Source organism: Volvox carteri (assembly GCF_000143455.1).
Source record: "Volvox carteri f. nagariensis unplaced genomic scaffold VOLCAscaffold_99, whole genome shotgun sequence".
NCBI lineage: Eukaryota > Viridiplantae > Chlorophyta > Chlorophyceae > Chlamydomonadales > Volvocaceae > Volvox > Volvox carteri.
In genome coordinates, this window is record NW_003307642.1 from 155,881 (window position 1) to 174,229 (window position 18,349).

Genomic DNA, 18,349 nt, shown 5'->3' on the forward strand with positions numbered 1-18,349 from the left:
GGTCGGACACAGCACCCGCGGTCGGCCGAGGTACAAGAAAGTGCCCCACAACGCATGACCTGTTGGCCTTCCGGTCGAGAGGCTACTGCCTCGTTCGATGCAACGTCGCCGTTTGTACGTGAGAGTGGCGGGGCGCTGACGGCATGCATGGCAGGCTACATGGGTTGGGGCAACAACGCGCCCCCTCGCAGCATGATCTAGGCGTTGTGCATTCGGAGATTGTGCGTGTGTGCCGTTGTTCAATGCGGCCCTTTAGTGTCGTACGATGCTTGTAGAATGAACCGCCTGCCTACCTGTACACTTTTGTCGCCGTTTGTGCCGTAACGTGAATAAGGAGGGGCGTCGGGGACTGTGCGCTGACGGCATGCGCGACTAGCTTCGCGGGTTGGGGCAACAACGCGGGCCCCCCCCCCCCCCGCAGCATGATTGTTGTGCATTCGTAGGGTGTGTGTGTGCGCGCCGTTGTTCGGAACGGTACGGGGCCAGATAAGTCGATGCGGCCCTTTAGTGTCGTACGATGCTTGTAGAATGAACCGCCTGCCTACCTGTACGCTTTTGTCGCCGTTTGTGCCGTAACGTGAATAAGGAGGGGCATCGGGGACTGTGCGCTGACGGCATGCGCAACTAGCTTCGCGGGTTGGGTCAACAACGCGCCCCCCCCCCCCCGCAGCATGATTGTTGTTCATTCGTAGGGTGTGTGTGTGCGCGCCGTTGTTCGGAACGGTACGGGGCCAGATAAGTCGATGCGGCCCTTTAGTGTCGTACGATGCTTGTAGAATGAACCGCCTGCCAACCTGCCTGTGTTAAAATGGATACCCTGCTTGCAAAATGCTCGACTTTGCCCAGTCTATGAGATAATAATATGCGCTAAACGACTTGGAGGCAACCTTCAGCTGGTCAGCTTGACGTGGGAGGGTTTGGGATAGAAACCTCAAAGGGATTGAGATTGACCACGAGGGGATTGAGATTGCCCTATGAGGGGATTGAGATTGCCTCACGGGGGGATTGAGATAGACCAACAGGGGATTGAGATTGACACAACAGGGGATTGAGATTGACACAACAGGGGATTGAGATTGACACAACAGGGGATTGAGATTGACACAACAGGGGATTGAGATTGACACAACAGGGGATTGAGATTGAGACCCCTTGGATTGAGTTTACACTTTCGGATTGAGACCAAGGGGTGGTTAGGATTGAGGCCAGTTGCCTACCCTCCTGTCGATCAGCGAAGTGTAAGATAAGAACCAAACACCTTACGCGATTATACACGAAATTCGCGTATTCACACCGATTATAACCTAAGACGATGATAAAAGACGGTAAAATGAACGTGACGCTAAAATGTCGTGACAATGTAGGGGAAGAACCAAAGTCTTCCACAAGCTGTAAATGTACTCCCATGACAAAGCCAGATTTTACCCTCGGCATAAACCCGCTTTATAAGGTCCACCACCTCATACCCATTCTGATGCCTCGCAGCTTCCTTGTACAACTGGTCCCTTGCCTCGCGCAGCTCGCGATCCACATGCTGCAACCGGCCACTTGTCGGCCTTGAGCTGCTCGATCTCCAAATGCACTGCATCGAGGTGTCCGTAAAGCTCCTGCAGTCCAAGCTGCAGCGCAGACATGTTTCCGTCCTTAAAAACTATGTACTCCTCGGTTAACTCCTTCACGCAGGCCATAGTGTGCACATTCCTGCGCGTTAGCTGATGCAGCGCCTGAATGCCCAGCTTACGGCAGGCGGGCAGGGGACCATATACATCTAGCCAGTCGTGCCACTGCTCCAGGTTAGTGTCATCCTTGCGTGCCGCCTGCAAGTCCTGGCCACATCCACATCCTTACCCAGCCATATCTGCATCCCCATCTTGGATCTGTGGATTTTTCACCTCTCTCTGACCGACCCCCAGTTGATATCTAACCCTGGATCGTTCATACCATGTTGAACACTGCCCATCCCATCAGCACTGGGCACATAAGCAACATTGGGCCAGATCAGTAGTACGGTGGGGGGCCACGTGCGAACCCCTGGTGACGATCTGAGAGTTAACGCAGGCGGCTGGCAGAGGTTAAGGCCTGACTTCTGCTCCCGGAGTGTCCGGGTTCATATCCGCCTGCCGACTTCTCGGGTGTTTGAGATGTGTTGAAATGGGAGGTGGGCCCCCATCTTATGGACGGTGTAGGACGTGATAAAATCTTCTTGAGCGCTGACCAGGAACTAAGTTGAGGCGCCGTTGATCCGCTAGATTTGGTTGGATGCTGGTGGTGGGTTGCTGAACCCAACGAATACATTCTGAAGTCGGATGGGGTGAACGGATTAGGGCGCCCCTGTAGCAGGGAACTGCCTCGGGAAAGGGGGCCGCTGGTGAAGCTATACCACCCTGTAACAGCATACATATAACCCTATTGCATCCCACCGAACCGGTGACAGGCCTGCAGGTGGCTGGCAGTGGGGAAGCAAGGGCCTTGACAAGCGTCATTTCGTTCTGCATGTCAACATCAGTACCGCAAGGAAATGCTTATAAAACATGATGGAACACGACCGCTCTGGAAGTGCGCCTGCCGTGGCTGCTGCGCAGGCACATAAAATTGTCATCTCCTAAGGGATTGAACCGGAAGGCAGCCGTCCAATGCTCTGACGACTGGAAGATATTTTCAGGTTTAACAAATCGAGAGCTGTGGCGTATGCTGACCCGATTGGGACAGTATATGCACAGACGTCTGGTGACACAGCTGCATGTTGCAGGTTGCAGAGGCATGCCTGCATGGCTGCCCTGGCTGCGCAGCCAGGGCAGCCTCAGCCCTTCTAGGACAACTCCCTGGCGCGGCATGTCAGTTCCGCCAGCTTAAAACGTCTGCTTTAAACTCTGCGCTCGAGGGATGACAGGGTGTGCCTAGTGAGCGTTCAAGTCTTTCCACTTTCATCCCCCTTTCTTTTTTCACCTGTGGCATTTTCGGTTGCAACGCAAATCGAACATTCAAATTACAAGCCGCCATAAGGGATACGTTCTAGGCATGCATACTCTAAAGTTCATTAAAACTCATAAGTACAATTATTGCCAGCATGTATTACAGCCCGATGGGCACATTTTTATCGCTTCCTTCGCTTCCTGGCTAATATGTTGGATATTATAGCAAGGCAATACCTGTGCGCATTCCGGAGTTGCGGGCGGACAACCTGCTGCACCTTCCTGGCATAAACATACTGGCCAGGTAACTTCTAGATCAGCTTGCACAACTCCAATAAGGCACTTCTTTTGCCTTGCGGATCATTTCACAGTTGGAAGCCTGCGGCGTAAGAGTCCATGACTAAGCATTATATACGGTTAGATAGGGAGCATGTATGCGTGACATTCATTGGTTAGGTGCATGTGCTGACTTTATAGAACCCCCAGAATGCATCAACGCTGTATGTTTGACATGCTTTACGGCTTATGATCTTCTTGCGCGTACGTTTTGTGGAAGATGCGTGGAAGCTCTGAAAGGTACGTGACTCGTACCGGATCAAAAACGGAGAAACAACTTATTTGCATAATAACTAGGAGGTAGCCTCCAGTGTTTGCTACCAGCACGGCGGGGTAAAGGTTATGGTAGCCTGCGTAACCATTAGCGACGCTACCGTGGACATTAGCTAACAAACAATAATGGAGGCAACAATTTGGCGCACCTCTTTACGGCTTTGCCTTGCGCTGATGTACTGTTTATTATGTGCTCAATTTGGCGTGGCGCAGCAACATAACTTCTCTCAAGTCCTTGCCCTAAGCTATAGGTAAGACATATTAAATAAGAGATTACTCGTGCATAAGATGATTTTCTTTTTTTAAGACTTGAGACGTGCCACCAGATTCTACGGGCGTTTCGGACACTCTCGCCTGCAGTAAAGCAGGCAGCTTCCCGCCCTTCCGTTCGTTAATCCTTTTGACAAGCGCCTTTTACTAGACCTTAACACTGCACCCAGGTTTTACGAAGCTCAGATGTCGGGCGACGTGCCCACCTGGTCGCGCGCCTCCCAAGCGGCTGGCGGGTGGCGCAACAAGAGCCACCTGCTTGACGGTACTGGTCCCAACGGCATCGGGGTGGATCTGTCCGGCGGCTGGTATGATGCCGGAGGTAAGGGACTGCGTCAATCTGCTGGACTGGAGCACATTCCGTTATTGACGTGAAGTACGGACCAATCTGACCAATCCACATTATTTCACATCCATGGGAAATGATGTGGGCTAGTTCACAGTTTATTTTATTTGTGTCTGTAATAATCTAATTTCATCCGTCATCTACTCGTGCAAGATCTATTGAATTAGCTTTCTCAGCCCCACCATTATTATAATGGTGGTATAATACCATTATTGCGGCTCCTCTCGGATGAATGCTATTTGAAGAGTTGCTGAACACCTTAAAATCCTGAATACTGTTAAAATATTCGATATAGCTAATCATTTGGTTTCCTGGTTTCTCAAATGCCAGCTCGCCTGGCTCCATGTGCATTTTCGTTTGCGATGGCTACAGGTCTTCACACATTTCCACAGCACAGGTTGCCTGCTCGTATCAACGCCCATTGCGTTTCTCTAGGGAACACACATGCACACTGCAGCAGCGGCCCCCCTCTCCTCCTGGCTGCGTACATGCATGTGTAATCGAGACGACCCCAAATTTAGCGGCAACTACATGCAATGACACGCAATGTTTCGCACCCTAACACACAAAACCATGTACCCTTGCAGCAATCGCCTCCGGCGGCTAGTTGCAATCTGACTCCCGCCCGGGCCCTCCTCCCCGGGCCCTTTCTGCTCCCCGCTGGCCCCCTCAGATCACCTGAAGCTGCACCTGCCCCTGGGTGTATCCGCCAGCCTCCTGTCGTACGGCGTGCTGACGTGGGAGGCCGCCTACCGCGCTGCGGGCCAGTGGGATATCGCCGTACGGAACCTGGACTGGGTTGCGTCGTATTACCTCAAGTGCCACTATCAGGCCAGTGACACCCCCTCCGCCAACGCCTTTGTGGCCCAGGTAAGCAGTACCCGGGAATCACGACGGAGCTGGGGAACTGCAAATGTCAGGTGATCGCTGGGAACCACCAAGAACGACTAACTGCTCCGCGCCAGATACATATAGGCCCCCTCATTGCCCCCGCCAGGTTGGAGATGTTGACACCGATCACAACACCTGGTGGGGTCGCCCCGAGCAGCAGGCGCAGGGCGGGTCGCAGGGCTCGCCTGGATGGAGGCCCGTGCATGTCATCACAGCCGCAGGGGGCCGAGGTGCAGACATTGTGGGGGAGGTGCGTGAGAGACAAGCCCTTCATGACTGTGGCCTTGCTGCACACTGACTGATGGCCCCGTTTGTGGCAGTGATTGCCTGGATGGCTAGTCTGGATACGAGCAGTCCCCAATCTCCTCTCCCAGTTTTCAGCTCTCCCGTACGCCCGTTTAGCTTTCCGACCTGCCCCCTGGCATATGCAGGCTGTTGCCACTCTGGCGGGTGTGTCTCTTCTTCTGAAGCGCCCGGGCGCCTACTCGAACCCCACACGGGCGGCCACGTTGCTCAGCCGGGCAAAACAACTGTTCGAGTTCGCAAAGACGATCAAAAACACGTGAGTGGGCTGCTTTTCGGTGGACCAAAAGCCCTCAAATTGTGCATGTCCATCTCCTTGACCTAACATTTCCAAGATTGAGCTGAACTCAATCCCCGTAACTACCGTTGTCGTACACCTCCAGGTGGGGTCCTACTTCCGGCTCCAACGCCTACCCCAGCTCCAGCTACAATGATGACCTGGCCTGGGCTGCAGCCTGGTTGTGCAGGTGGCTAGGGGGGAGATGCAAGGGGGACGAGGGGGAGGTGGGGGAGGTGGGGTTGAAGAGGATTACAGTCTACGGCATCCACTGCAGTCATCCACACGGGGTAGGCGGGGGCCTTACAAGATCACTGAGAGCATGGAACCTACCACTCTTTGGCACCGTCGTCCCCATGTCCTCCCGCCTTCCCCCGTGCCTTCAGGGCGGATGTGGACGGTGGCGCCATGAGCTTGACTGCCAGTGCCGCTTGTAATGCCGCGCCCTCGCTCTGGGACGCCACCAAGTACGCGAACCTGGACTTGTCCTGGGACAACGTGGCAGCTGCTGCGGCGCTGCTGCTCCGGGACACCGGGGCGGGTGGGGCGACCTACGTGGCCAGCTACGACGACTTCGTCAACCGACTGCTGACAAGGTATGAACCAGAAGTCTCGGGGAGGGAAGTTGGGTTGGGGAGGGAAGTATGGGGAGTAACGTGAGTACTAGCAACCCCATGTATGTCAACGTAGTCTTCCACCATCCTAATCCCCTGCCCGCCCTGCCCGCCTTTCCCGCCTCCTGCCCCCCTCAGGTGGACTGGCAGTGGCGCCTGCAGCACTGGCGCCACACCCTGCATGACCCCCGGGGGCCTGGCCTGGTACAGCGACTGGGGCAGTGCAAGATATGCAGGTGGGCGGACGCGGCGGGGTAACCCGGGAAGATCAGTCCAGCTGATCTGTCCGGCACCTCATCAAACAAGGCTGCCAGGCTAGCTACCTCCCTCCCCTTCTTGCCCTCATTCTGGTCCCCTCCCCGCCCCGCAGCCAATGTGGCGCTGGTGGCGCTGGCAGCGGCGCGCAGTGACGGCGGCGGAGGCGCGGCGCTGACGTCAGCAGCTCGGGCCAGTCGCATCTGCTGGGCCAAGAACCAGGTTTCGTACATGCTGGGTACCAACCCGCAGAGCCAGTCCTTCGTGGTGGGGTACAAGTGAGTTGATTGTGGGTCCGAGCGGCCTTTTGAACCAATAGAATATGCGTGGTTGGGCGCTCTACTGCGTTCTGGTGGGCATTCTGCGAAAATTTCTTGATTGAAGGGAAAGTGGGAGTAGTGTGCATTCAGGAGGCGCCGTTCTCGGTTTGGGGCCAGGCGGCTGTCACTTGGCCAGAGGATTACTGTGAGCAGAAGACCCATGGCTGCCCAATTTGCGGCGCTATGTATGATGTGTGGGACAGGGGGGCATATCTTCACCCGTGGCCGCTATCCGGCATAACCCTGCCTTCCCCGGTATTACGGGGCATCTTCATCTAGTCACCCTTGTCAACTTCTCAGTGGTTCGCTCAGGTTCCGCACCCACCACTTGCATCCAACGGAACCAGCCGAATCGACGGCGGCCTAAGTCCCTTCCTGGTCGGCTCATCCCAGGTCACCACCGTCCATCGACTTGGAAATATACCTTTCACCGTTGGAAGGATCGCGACCCTCACAGGTCTCGATTGCGGGATCTCTCGGCTATGCATGTAACCCTAAGCCCCATGGCTGCCCAAATTGCTGCAAATTGCTGCGTTTCACCTAGCTGACATTATGTATGTCTCGGTACCTTCGCCTATTGCACATATCTGCCTTTGAGGTCGCTTGCCTGGTTCTTCCCCTCCTTGCTCAGGCCCACGACCTCGCACAAGGCGCCTGAGAAGCCCCACCACCGCAGCTCCAGCTGCAACCCCAGCTACGCCATCACCTGCGACTGGACAGCGCTGGACGCTGCCGGCCCCAACCCCAGCGTGCTGGCGGGGGCGCTGGTGGGGGGACCGGGTCGTGATGACAGCTACGTGGACAACCGCCGGGACTACATGAAGAACGAGGTGGCGCTGGACTTCAATGCAGGGTTCACAGCGGCGCTGGCGGTGGGTGGGTGGGAAGAGGCTGGCGCAGCTGGGGCGTGCTTTCCTCCGCCCGTGCATCCAAAGTTCCTCGCGCGTCGTGTTTGCACTCAGAATACTGCCGTGGCGGCGTATGTTGGATGGATCTAAGCAGCTGCGAAACCACCTAGTTCGCCTAAGCTTCGAAACACCCCTTCATCCAGCCCTGTGCCCTTACCCCTGTTGCCATCTCCCCCCCCCGGACAACGATAAATGCCACACTCCGTTTGCCGGCGCAGGGCCTTACGGATCTGGAGCAAGGCCTCCAACGGAGTGGGTGCTCGTGGAGCGGATTCTGCGCTGGTACATGCAGCCCCTCCAACTCCCCAGCTCCGCCCTCACCGCCGCCTAAGCTACCCCCACCCTCACCCCCACCCACCCCGCCTCCGCCCAAGCCAGCCCCGTCTCCGCCTTCCCCCAGGCCCCCTCCTGGCCCATCCCCGTCCCCACCACCCAAGCCATTCCCCCCTCCGCCACCCAAGCCAGCTCCGTCCCCACCACCCAAACAGTCCCCTCCTCCACCAGCGAAGCCAGCTCCGTCACCACCACCCAGGCCGTCCCCTCCTCCGCCCTCACCCAAGCCGCCCTCACCATCTCCCAGCCCCTCCCCGCCGCCCTCACCGTCCCCCAGCCCCTCCCCGCCGCCCTCATCACCTCCCAAGCCGTCCTCTCCCCCCTCCCAGTCTCCGCCTCCAGCTCCCCTGGCCAGCTGCTCCCCCACGGACTACGCCTGCCAGCAGTGCAGCCAATCGACCTATACAGCCCCTGACGCCTGCCGCTCGTGTGTGGGGGCGATGCGCAGCATTGGTCAGGACCCATATCGGTGCTTCTCGTGCAGCAACGGAGTAACAGACCCCACCATACAGGGCATCTGCTTTACGGAGTGCGTTCCACCCACGGCTCTTAAGGGTAAGACATCTCATCCATGAGCTCCTTAGGGTGCATGTGGGAGCTTCACAGGTTGCCAGGCGTTGGGGTCCTGAGAGCTGAAAGCTGGGGCCTAGCTGGGCCGCATTGCACGAGAGCCGGGAGCTGCTACACGTGCCGACTCACTGTGTCTGTTGCCGCCACCACTGCTGCTATCGTTGCGTTTATTTGCTGCGGTCGCTATGGCTACGGCTGCTCCTGCTCTCCAGTTGGCTACTGCACGCAGCGTACCATTCATTCCCATCACCGCTTCTGTTTTTGGACCGAACACAATCATGCCTTGTGGTTTTGCCGGTACATCTGTCCTCCCTGCTGCTCCCCGGGCGCCGCCCTCAAACTCAAAAGCATTAAAGCCCTGAGTTAATGTCGGGCATTTCCCCCGGGGTACGTGTGCTCTTTAGGCATTGACTGGAGCTGCAACTCCTACTGTGCGGACCCCAATTTCGTGGGAACCGACGCTGCCAAGTCCCGCGAGTGTGTTTCGTGCCTCACGGGCGTCTCTAATGCCTGGGACTGCTACAATTGCATGGCGGTAAGCTTGGTGTGGTGGCGGTATACAGGCTACCTAGGAACTACGAAGGCTTTGTGTCCGTGTTTCGGTCTCACCAGCAGCTTGGTGGTCAGCTTGACTTCATTTGTGAACGGGCTTATCATATGGATTACGAATTCTGGGCTTAGTTCGCGTAAGCCTGATGACATGCCGCGTACGCCAAACCTATTAAACGGTCCTGTGCACAGAAATCGCCCGAACCACGACCTCCACTCCTCTGCGTGCAGGTGACGGCATCACTGTCCGATTCTGCTGCGGCCCGCGCCACCTGCTTCAAGTGTGTGACCACCACAACACTGGGCGGCTGGTCCTGCGGGGACTGCGCCTCCAGGGCAACCCCAGCGGAACGGGACAGCTGCATCAAGTCCAGGGGCGGATGATGAGTCGATGCTGGTGCAGGCCAGGACTACGAGCATAGCGGCGGCGCTTCGTATGGGAAGACACGTCGGCATAATGCATAATGCTATGAGCGAGTTTAACACACAGATAATTGAATGCATGCATGCATGCATGGCGATCTGCTGGATCCCATCACACATCAGAAGGCAGAACACACTGCAAAGACATCTACACTGCAGTACGAATGCAGTGAAACCACGTGTTGTTAGTACATCCGTGCATCCTTCCTACCATTCTCATGTGTGCTGCATCATCATCGTGCATTTCCCCCTTTTTCGTGTACATACTGAACCATAGGTAGCCTGGCGTCTCGGTGCCTTTGCACAAAGCTAAGATATAATATTATAGATCGTGCTTCTGGAAGGTGTTTGTACCGGTAGCATAGGCAGCAGGTGATGCTGCCCTGAATGACAGGCAGGTATTACCATACGTGGCCGGGGCCAGCATCCAGCAGGTGATGTACGCTTGCAGGTACCTGGTGCGGTGCAGCATGCAGGTTGGCTGGCCTCCATCCATTGTGCTGGTAGTTGGGAATTCATTATTACCCGTGATCAGGTAGCAAGCGACCCTCGTTAAGGTAGCAAGCGACCCTCGTTAATTGAAGGACCAAAGCTGTGGCGCTCCTTTTGGGTCAAATGCATGGTCGAAGGGCCCTGGCTATCATGTGCACGCGCGATGTGGCGCTTTGCTTTCGGAGCTTATTGCCAACCGCTAACCATCCTAGATGGGGGTATCTGCTATCCCATCTAGTCGTGCATGTGGTCCTCCCGGAATTCGGACTGCAGCTTTCATCATCTCCATGCGTCTATTGCGGGCAATTGTCAATGTCCATTTATTGACAATGTTGATCACACTCGTTGTTTTTGTTAGCTGCCAATGCATATTGGTTCTAGGCGTGCCTGCACACTTGCGCCTGCTGCGTACACGGGTTGTGTGGATTAGGCTCAGTGGGCATGTGTACATAGGCCCATGAACAAATTCACGCAACTGCTTGGCCCCAGGTTCACAACCACAGATGTTCTCTGCCAACGTCAGCGGCAGCAGCAACAATTATACCGGCATCTGCAGCAGGCTGCAGGAAGGCGGCAGTGTTGTGTTTAAACGGTTTTGCCCCGGTAATCTGTCAGTGACGAAGTGGTTACTGTGAGAGTTTTCTTTCGTAACCACCTTACAAATTTGTTTTCCGGTGCCGTCACTCCGCACATACACGTGCCCCAGTGCCGCGGCATTGCCGTCTGTGTTTCGTAACACCCACATCGCGAGGGCTCTCTTAACAACATCCTGTGCTACGAGGCTTTGCAACCGTGGTTGTGTCATTTTCAGTATTAAGCCATTATTAGTCCATAGAATACTGAATTGCTTATCAAAGGCAAGCTTTCATCAACTTCGACTCTACGTACGGCAACCCGAGCCGAACTCAGCGAACTATCACAGATTTTTATCTAAGTGTAAAATCGTTTTCAGGCGATTGTCACTCCCTGGGGTCTGAGGCCCAACTCCCGGGCGACCACCCCTGGTTACGTGCAGGTAACTCCAAAATCTTCCTAGTGACGACTACCTTCCGGAAGTAACCGCTTTGTCATTAGTAACCACTTTTTAGAACACTGGAGGGCGGTCCTCCAACGTACTATTGTACCCGCTTCGGCCTGCGCAACGCATGAACAACAAAATGGTGGCCGCGGCCTGTCTTTTATAAAAGGATTGCAGGCGCATACATACGCACGTGCACATATACAATATTTCTTTATGTACGTATATACGTATATAAGCATTTATATATGCACAAAAAACTAAAACACGCTAGTATGTGCCCTCCTATAGATGGGATCTTATTTAGGCGATAATAACTCGTGTTCATCTACTTACTTCCAAATCTCCTCGCCTCTTCATCTTTATCCCTGGTTCCAGATCTTAGGCAAACGCACGGTATGCCATAGATGTTACAGAGCCATAACACGTTCTGCCACGGGGAGAGGGATCAAGCAAGGGTTGAGAGCTTTCTCACCACATTTGGGCGCTGGAGGGGAAACACGGATGAATGATAGATACATCGGCGTGTAGGATTCGCCGGCCAGTTCGCTCAGGGTGCGTCACTGTAGGTGAAGCGCCCAGTCACGCACTGCGAAGCGGAAGGCGCAGTTGGCAGGGATGACAGTTGATGGTTTGTACACTTTTTCCCACCTCTCGCGAATATTGTTGCATTCCTCATCTCAGACATCTTTCGGCAATATCGCCCTTTGCATTTACCGACCAAACTGCTATGTGGCGCTTTAACAATAATCACATCACCGCCAGCAGCGCCAGCGTTGTTAGCGGAAGCAGTGCAGCTCTAGAGTCTAGAGCTGGACTATTGCTGTAGATCTACAGCTGCTGCAAAGCATGCATGTGCACACCGGCTGGTTGCTTCAAGTCGTTCGGGGATCCGCACAGATTCGGTCCGTACATGTGAATAGTGTCACACGTAATGTGTAATAGACAACCCTACCACATGTTAGGCCAGTTTACATCCCATGCGCGAGAGCATGTCCCGGATCGCCAGCGACGTGCAAACGGCGTGCGGCAGATGGCTTTGAACTCCTGCCTGCCGTCAATCAGACCTACCATTTTGCACGCACTGGTGCTGGTGTTGCTGCATTCAGGCATGTGGACACATGGCCTCGCTAGGATGGCTGCTAGGAAATGCCGCAGTGTACGGGTATTGCTAAATCTGACGCCAAATAGGAAGGCATAACTACTGTCCTCGGTTTACAATCAGTGACCTACTGGGATTGTGTCTCGCCACGGACCTGCTCTTTTGCGGTTCAGAGCATAGCCCGCAGTGCTGTGAACCTCTGAGGTCCTGTAGATGTCCTCTTCTTAACAGAAACTTGCAGATCACGGCATGGAACTGAGCACACTCGATGTTACATTGTAAACGTTTGATGTCCTTTGGGAGCCAAATGAAAGTAACTGCACTTTTTCTGAGGTTTAATCAGAAATTACGGACAGGGAAGTTACAGAGTAAAACCGGCTTTAGACGAGTGCTAAGCAATAGTCATCGCACTGGACGTGAAACTGAGTATTTATGTGACTATAATATATAATTATTCAACTTCTTTCGAAAGGATGTGTCTATCATTTGTCATAAAGGCAGTTGTAGCTCAGAAGTCCGGCCGAAGACTCCCCGAAGCTCTCAGCACCGTAATCTACACAGCGTACGGGGACTTATTGAACTATATAAAGCCTTAAGTTAATCCGGATCTATTTATTTTGCTAGATTGAGCGAGGAAAAATAAACTACAGATCTTCCATAGTGGCGCTACCAGACTTCTCCAAAGGACGCATGAATGGCGCTGAAGGTTTTGCGCCCTTCTTTGTTAGTATGCCTAATTACAGCATTGTGCTTTCATGTTTCCAATGTTGTGGCACAGCAACATAATTTTTCGCAAATCCTCGGCCTGAGTTACAAGTAAGCGGGCATGGCCAGCAACTGAACAACATCGTGGATGGCCATTTGTGTTAATGCAATAATTCTTATCCATAAGATCATGTTATGGCTTTGCGGCTGCACCCAGGTTTTACGAAGCTCAGATGTCGGGCGACGTGCCCACCTGGTCGCGCGCCTCCCAAGCGGCTGGCGGTTGGCGCAACAAGAGCCACCTGCTTGACGGTACTGGTCCCAACGGCATCGGGGTGGATCTGTCCGGCGGCTGGTATGATGCCGGAGGTACGGATATGGCATCACTGTTTCTGGATTGCAGCTGAAGGCGGGTGCAGAGCATCGTGGAGCATGGGTACTGATAAGGAGACGCGGAGTCTTCATCACTCAGCACGGTTGTAGTCTTCCCCTGCTCATTATTAAGAAGCTAGGAACGGGCACATGCAGTCCGAGTAACGATTCTTCAAATGCAGCGATCTTGCAGCCAAACTCAAAAGCGGGTGTTGCCAAACTAAGGTCCAACCGTCGCACTATGCAAGCGCGGATGACAGGCCGCGCCGGTGTCAAAGAAGGGCGCCTATGATTGATACCTGCTTGATATCTGTACCTGTGTGAATGCGACCAAGCTGTGCGTCCAAGATGGTCCGTCCACTTCTTTGCACCCTTAGCCGCATCCCCAACCCCCAGCCCTATACTGCAGCCTATCCTCGCACGTTCCTTCCACCGATTTTCGCTGGATTGCTCCCCGGGCCCTTTTTGTTCCCCGCTGGCCCCCTCAGATCACCTGAAGCTGCACCTGCCCCTGGGTGTATCCGCCAGCCTCCTGTCGTACGGCGTGCTGACGTGGGAGGCCGCCTACCGCGCCGCTGGCCAGTGGGATATCGCCGTACGGAACCTGGACTGGGTTGCGTCGTACTACCTCAAGTGCCACTATCAGGCCAGTGACACCCCCTCCGCCAACGCCTTTGTGGCCCAGGTAAGCAGTACCCGGGAATCACGACGGGGCTGGGGAACTGCAAATGTCAGGTGATCGCTGGGAACCACCAAGAACGACTAACTGCTCCGCGCCAGATACATATAGGCCCCCTCATTGCCCCCGCCAGGTTGGAGATGTTGACACCGATCACAACACCTGGTGGGGTCGCCCCGAGCAGCAGGCGCAGGGCGGGTCGCAGGGCTCGCCTGGATGGAGGCCCGTGCATGTCATCACAGCCGCAGGGGGCCGAGGTGCAGACATTGTGGGGGAGGTGGGTGAAAAACAAGCCCTTGATGACCGTGGCCTTGCTGCACACCGACCGATGGCCGCGTTTGTGGCAGTGATTGCCTGGATGGCTAGTCTGGATACGAGCAGTCCCCAATCTCCTCTCCCAGTTTTCAGCTCTCCCGTACGCCCGTTTAGCTTTCCGACCTGGCCCCTGGCATATGCAGGCTGTTGCCACGCTGGCGGGTGTGTCTCTTCTTCTGAAGCGCCCGGGCGCCTACTCGAACCCCACACGGGCGGCCACGTTGCTCAGCCGGGCAAAACAACTGTTCGAGTTCGCAAAGACGATCAAAAACACGTGAGTGGGCTGCTTTTCGGTGGACCAAAAGCCCTCAAATTGTGCATGTCCATCTCCTTGACCTAACATTTCCAAGATTGAGCTGAACTCAATCCCCGTAACTACCGTTGTCGTACACCTCCAGGTGGGGTCCTACTTCCGGCTCCAACGCCTACCCCAGCTCCAGCTACAATGATGACCTGGCCTGGGCTGCAGCCTGGTTGTGCAGGTGGCTAGGGGGGAGATGCAAGGGGGACGAGGGGGAGGTGGGGGAGGTGGGGTTGAAGAGGATTACAGTCTACGGCATCCACTGCAGTCATCCACACGGGGTAGGCGGGGGCCTTACAAGATCACTGAGAGCATGGAGCCTACCACTCTTTGGCACCGTCGTCCCCATGTCCTCCCGCCTTCCCCCGTGCCTTCAGGGCGGATGTGGACGGTGGCGCCATGAGCTTGACTGCCAGTGCCGCTTGTAATGCCGCGCCCTCGCTCTGGGACGCCACCAAGTACGCGAACCTGGACTTGTCCTGGGACAACGTGGCAGCTGCTGCGGCGCTGCTGCTCCGGGACACCGGGGCGGGTGGGGCGACCTACGTGGCCAGCTACGACGACTTCGTCAACCGACTGCTGACAAGGTATGAACCAGAAGTCTCGGGGAGGGAAGTTGGGTTGGGGAGGGAAGTATGGGGAGTGACGTGAGCACTAGCAACCCCATGTATGTCAACGTAGTCTTCCACCATCCTAATCCCCTGCCCGCCCTGCCCGCCTTTCCCGCCTCCTGCCCCCCTCAGGTGGACTGGCAGTGGCGCCTGCAGCACTGGCGCCACACCCTGCATGACCCCCGGGGGCCTGGCCTGGTACAGCGACTGGGGCAGTGCAAGATATGCAGGTGGGCGGACGCGGCGGGGTAACCCGGGAAGATCAGTCCAGCTGATCTGTCCGGCACCTCATCAAACAAGGCTGCCAGGCTAGCTACCTCCCTCCCCTTCTTGCCCTCATTCTGGTCCCCTCCCCGCCCCGCAGCCAATGTGGCGCTGGTGGCGCTGGCAGCGGCGCGCAGTGACGGCGGCGGAGGCGCGGCGCTGACGTCAGCAGCTCGGGCCAGTCGCATCTGCTGGGCCAAGAACCAGGTTTCGTACATGCTGGGTACCAACCCGCAGAGCCAGTCCTTTGTGGTGGGGTACAAGTGAGTTGATTGTGGGTCCGAGCGGCCTTTTGAACCAATAGAATATGCGTGGTTGGGCGCTCTACTGCGTTCTGGTGGGCATTCTGCGAAAATTTCTTGATTGAAGGGAAAGTGGGAGTAGTGTGCATTCAGGAGGCGCCGTTCTCGGTTTGGGGCCAGGCGGCTGTCACTTGGCCAGAGGATTACTGTGAGCAGAAGACCCATGGCTGCCCAATTTGCGGCGCTATGTATGATGTGTGGGACAGGGGGGCATATCTTCACCCGTGGCCGCTATCCGGCATAACCCTGCCTTCCCCGGTATTACGGGGCATCTTCATCTAGTCACCCTTGTCAACTTCTCAGTGGTTCGCTCAGGTTCCGCACCCACCACTTGCATCCAACGGAACCAGCCGAATCGACGGCGGCCTAAGTCCCTTCCTGGTCGGCTCATCCCAGGTCACCACCGTCCATCGACTTGGAAATATACCTTTCACCGTTGGAAGGATCGCGACCCTCACAGGTCTCGATTGCGGGATCTCTCGGCTATGCATGTAACCCTAAGCCCCATGGCTGCCCAAATTGCAGCAAATTGCTGCGTTTCACCTATCTGACATTATGTATGTCTCGGTACCTTCGCCTATTGCACATATCTGCTTTTGAGGTCGCTTGCCTGGTTCTACCCCTCCTTGCTCAGGCCCACGACCTCGCACAAGGCGCCTGAGAAGCCCCACCACCGCAGCTCCAGCTGCAACCCCAGCTACGCCATCACCTGCGACTGGACAGCGCTGGACGCTGCCGGCCCCAACCCCAGCGTGCTGGCGGGGGCGCTGGTGGGGGGACCGGGTCGCGATGACAGCTACGTGGACAACCGCCGGGACTACATGAAGAACGAGGTGGCGCTGGACTTCAATGCAGGGTTCACAGCGGCGCTGGCGGTGGGTGGGTGGGAAGAGGCTGGCGGAGCTGGGGCGTGCTTTCCTCCGCCCGTGCATCCGATACGGCCGTGGCGGCGTATGTTGGATGGATCTAAGCAGTTGCGAAGCCACCTAGTTCGCCTAAGCTTCGAAACACCCCTTCATCCAGCCCTGTGCCCTTACCCCTGTTGCCATGTCCGCCCCCGACAACGCTAAATGCCACACTCCTTTTGCCGGTGCAGGGCCTTACGGATCTGGAGCAAGGCCTCCAACGGAGCGGGTGCGCGTGGAGCGGATTCTGCGCTGGTACATGCAGCCCCTCCAACTTACCAGCTCCGCCCTCACCACCGCCCTCTCCCTCGCCGCCTTCGCCCGCACCCTCGCCTCCCCCGTCGCCGTCACCCTCACCCTCGCCATCCCCTCCGCCGTCTCCTCCACCGTCTCCTCCGCCCTCCCCCAAGCCGCCCTCGCCATCTCCCAGCCCCTTCCCGCCGCCCTCACCGTCCCCCAGCCTCTCCCCGCCGCCCTCACCACCTCCTAGGCCGTCCTCTCCCCCCTCCCAGTCCCCGCCGCCACCTCCCCTGGCCAGCTGCTCCCCCACGGACTATGCCTGCCAGCAGTGCAGCCAATCGACCTATACAGCCCCTGACGCCTGCCGCTCGTGTGTGGGGGCGATGCGCAGCATTGGTCAGGACCCATATCGGTGCTTCTCGTGCAGCAACGGAGTAACAGACCCCACCATACAGGGCATCTGCTTTACGGAGTGCGTTCCACCCACGGCTCTTAAGGGTAAGACCGAGTTTAGACACCGCTGTCCCTTCATTCAGGGCAATCACGTTATGTGCTAAAGGGAACGTTGTGCTACTTGCTACGTGAGGAGTTTGTGTGGCCTTAAGGGTGAATTGAAATTCCCATGTGGGTCTAAGGACCTCGTGGACTGCAGCACACCGTGCCCCTCGAACCCTGTCTTACCTCGCCTCCTGCCCATCCAACGGCGGCCGCCAAACCCCGACCTTAGGCGCGGACTGGAGCTGCTCCCAGTACTGCTCAGCTCCCGCCCTGGTGGCTAACGACCCGACGCGCGCCCGGGACTGCATCTCCTGTGTCAAGGGCGTCTCCAACCCCTGGGACTGTTACAACTGCATGGCGGTAAGGAGGATTGAAGCTTGCGGCAGGCGCAGGGCTGGGTACGGGTCTGTGGACGGGACGTTAGAGACAGGGCACGGCAGCGGGGCCAAGAATCGATGCGGGCTGGTGTGGGGGGCTTTGCTCCTGTTTAGAGCCGACTGCGGATGCGAGCGCTAGGGCGGCCGCACAGAAAGCACTTATATGAACTGGCCTTTGAGTGGCTTTGCTGGCAATTCGGGTCTCGCTGATGGCAATGGTGACACAGGTCCTTGCCAGTCACGGCCACAGAACTGCTAATATATCGCTGTTCAGGTACTTTGTGAACGGAGAAAGGGCGTACACCAAGTCCCTGATGTTGTGGGTGTAGCAAGCGGCAGCAAGCCTGCGACCTCCCACATGTATACCCAACACCCACTCCTCTGCGTGCAGGTGACGGCATCACTGTCCGATTCTGCTGCGGCCCGCGCCACCTGCTTCAAGTGTGTGACCACCACAACACTGGGCGGCTGGTCCTGCGGCGACTGCGCCTCCAGGGCAACCCCAGCGGAACGGGACAGCTGCATCAAGTCCAGGGGCGGCCGTCGTCTGTTGGCTGGGGAGAATTTTTAGTTAGGTCTTTCCTAAAT

General features: G+C 56.4%; 2 protein-coding genes across 2 annotated transcripts in view; both read left to right on the plus strand.

Annotated features, from left to right (window-relative positions):
* VOLCADRAFT_108226 (uncharacterized protein) overlaps positions 1 to 10,081 on the plus strand; it is a 16,002-nt gene extending 5,921 nt beyond the window's left edge. The window contains exons 5-16 of the mRNA XM_002958575.1: positions 3,962 to 4,113; positions 4,811 to 5,007; positions 5,135 to 5,278; positions 5,460 to 5,590; positions 5,715 to 5,798; positions 5,995 to 6,204; positions 6,361 to 6,458; positions 6,593 to 6,755; positions 7,429 to 7,669; positions 8,368 to 8,593; positions 9,013 to 9,143; positions 9,389 to 10,081. Coding sequence (XP_002958621.1) covers positions 3,962 to 4,113; positions 4,811 to 5,007; positions 5,135 to 5,278; positions 5,460 to 5,590; positions 5,715 to 5,798; positions 5,995 to 6,204; positions 6,361 to 6,458; positions 6,593 to 6,755; positions 7,429 to 7,669; positions 8,368 to 8,593; positions 9,013 to 9,143; positions 9,389 to 9,541 — 1,930 coding nt within the window. The 3' untranslated portion in view covers positions 9,542 to 10,081. The remainder of the gene's footprint in view (positions 1 to 3,961; positions 4,114 to 4,810; positions 5,008 to 5,134; positions 5,279 to 5,459; positions 5,591 to 5,714; positions 5,799 to 5,994; positions 6,205 to 6,360; positions 6,459 to 6,592; positions 6,756 to 7,428; positions 7,670 to 8,367; positions 8,594 to 9,012; positions 9,144 to 9,388) is intronic.
* Positions 10,082 to 12,886: 2,805 nt separating this feature from the next.
* On the plus strand, positions 12,887 to 18,332 carry VOLCADRAFT_99925 (uncharacterized protein; the record flags this gene model as incomplete). The annotated part of the gene is made up of 14 exons (XM_002958576.1): positions 12,887 to 13,008; positions 13,115 to 13,266; positions 13,758 to 13,954; positions 14,082 to 14,225; positions 14,407 to 14,537; positions 14,662 to 14,745; positions 14,942 to 15,151; positions 15,308 to 15,405; positions 15,540 to 15,702; positions 16,376 to 16,616; positions 16,838 to 16,875; positions 17,077 to 17,384; positions 17,614 to 17,744; positions 18,153 to 18,332. 14 exons carry the CDS (start codon positions 12,887 to 12,889, stop codon positions 18,330 to 18,332), a joined length of 2,199 nt encoding a protein of 732 aa, XP_002958622.1.
* Between the last annotated feature and the right edge of the window lie 17 nt (positions 18,333 to 18,349).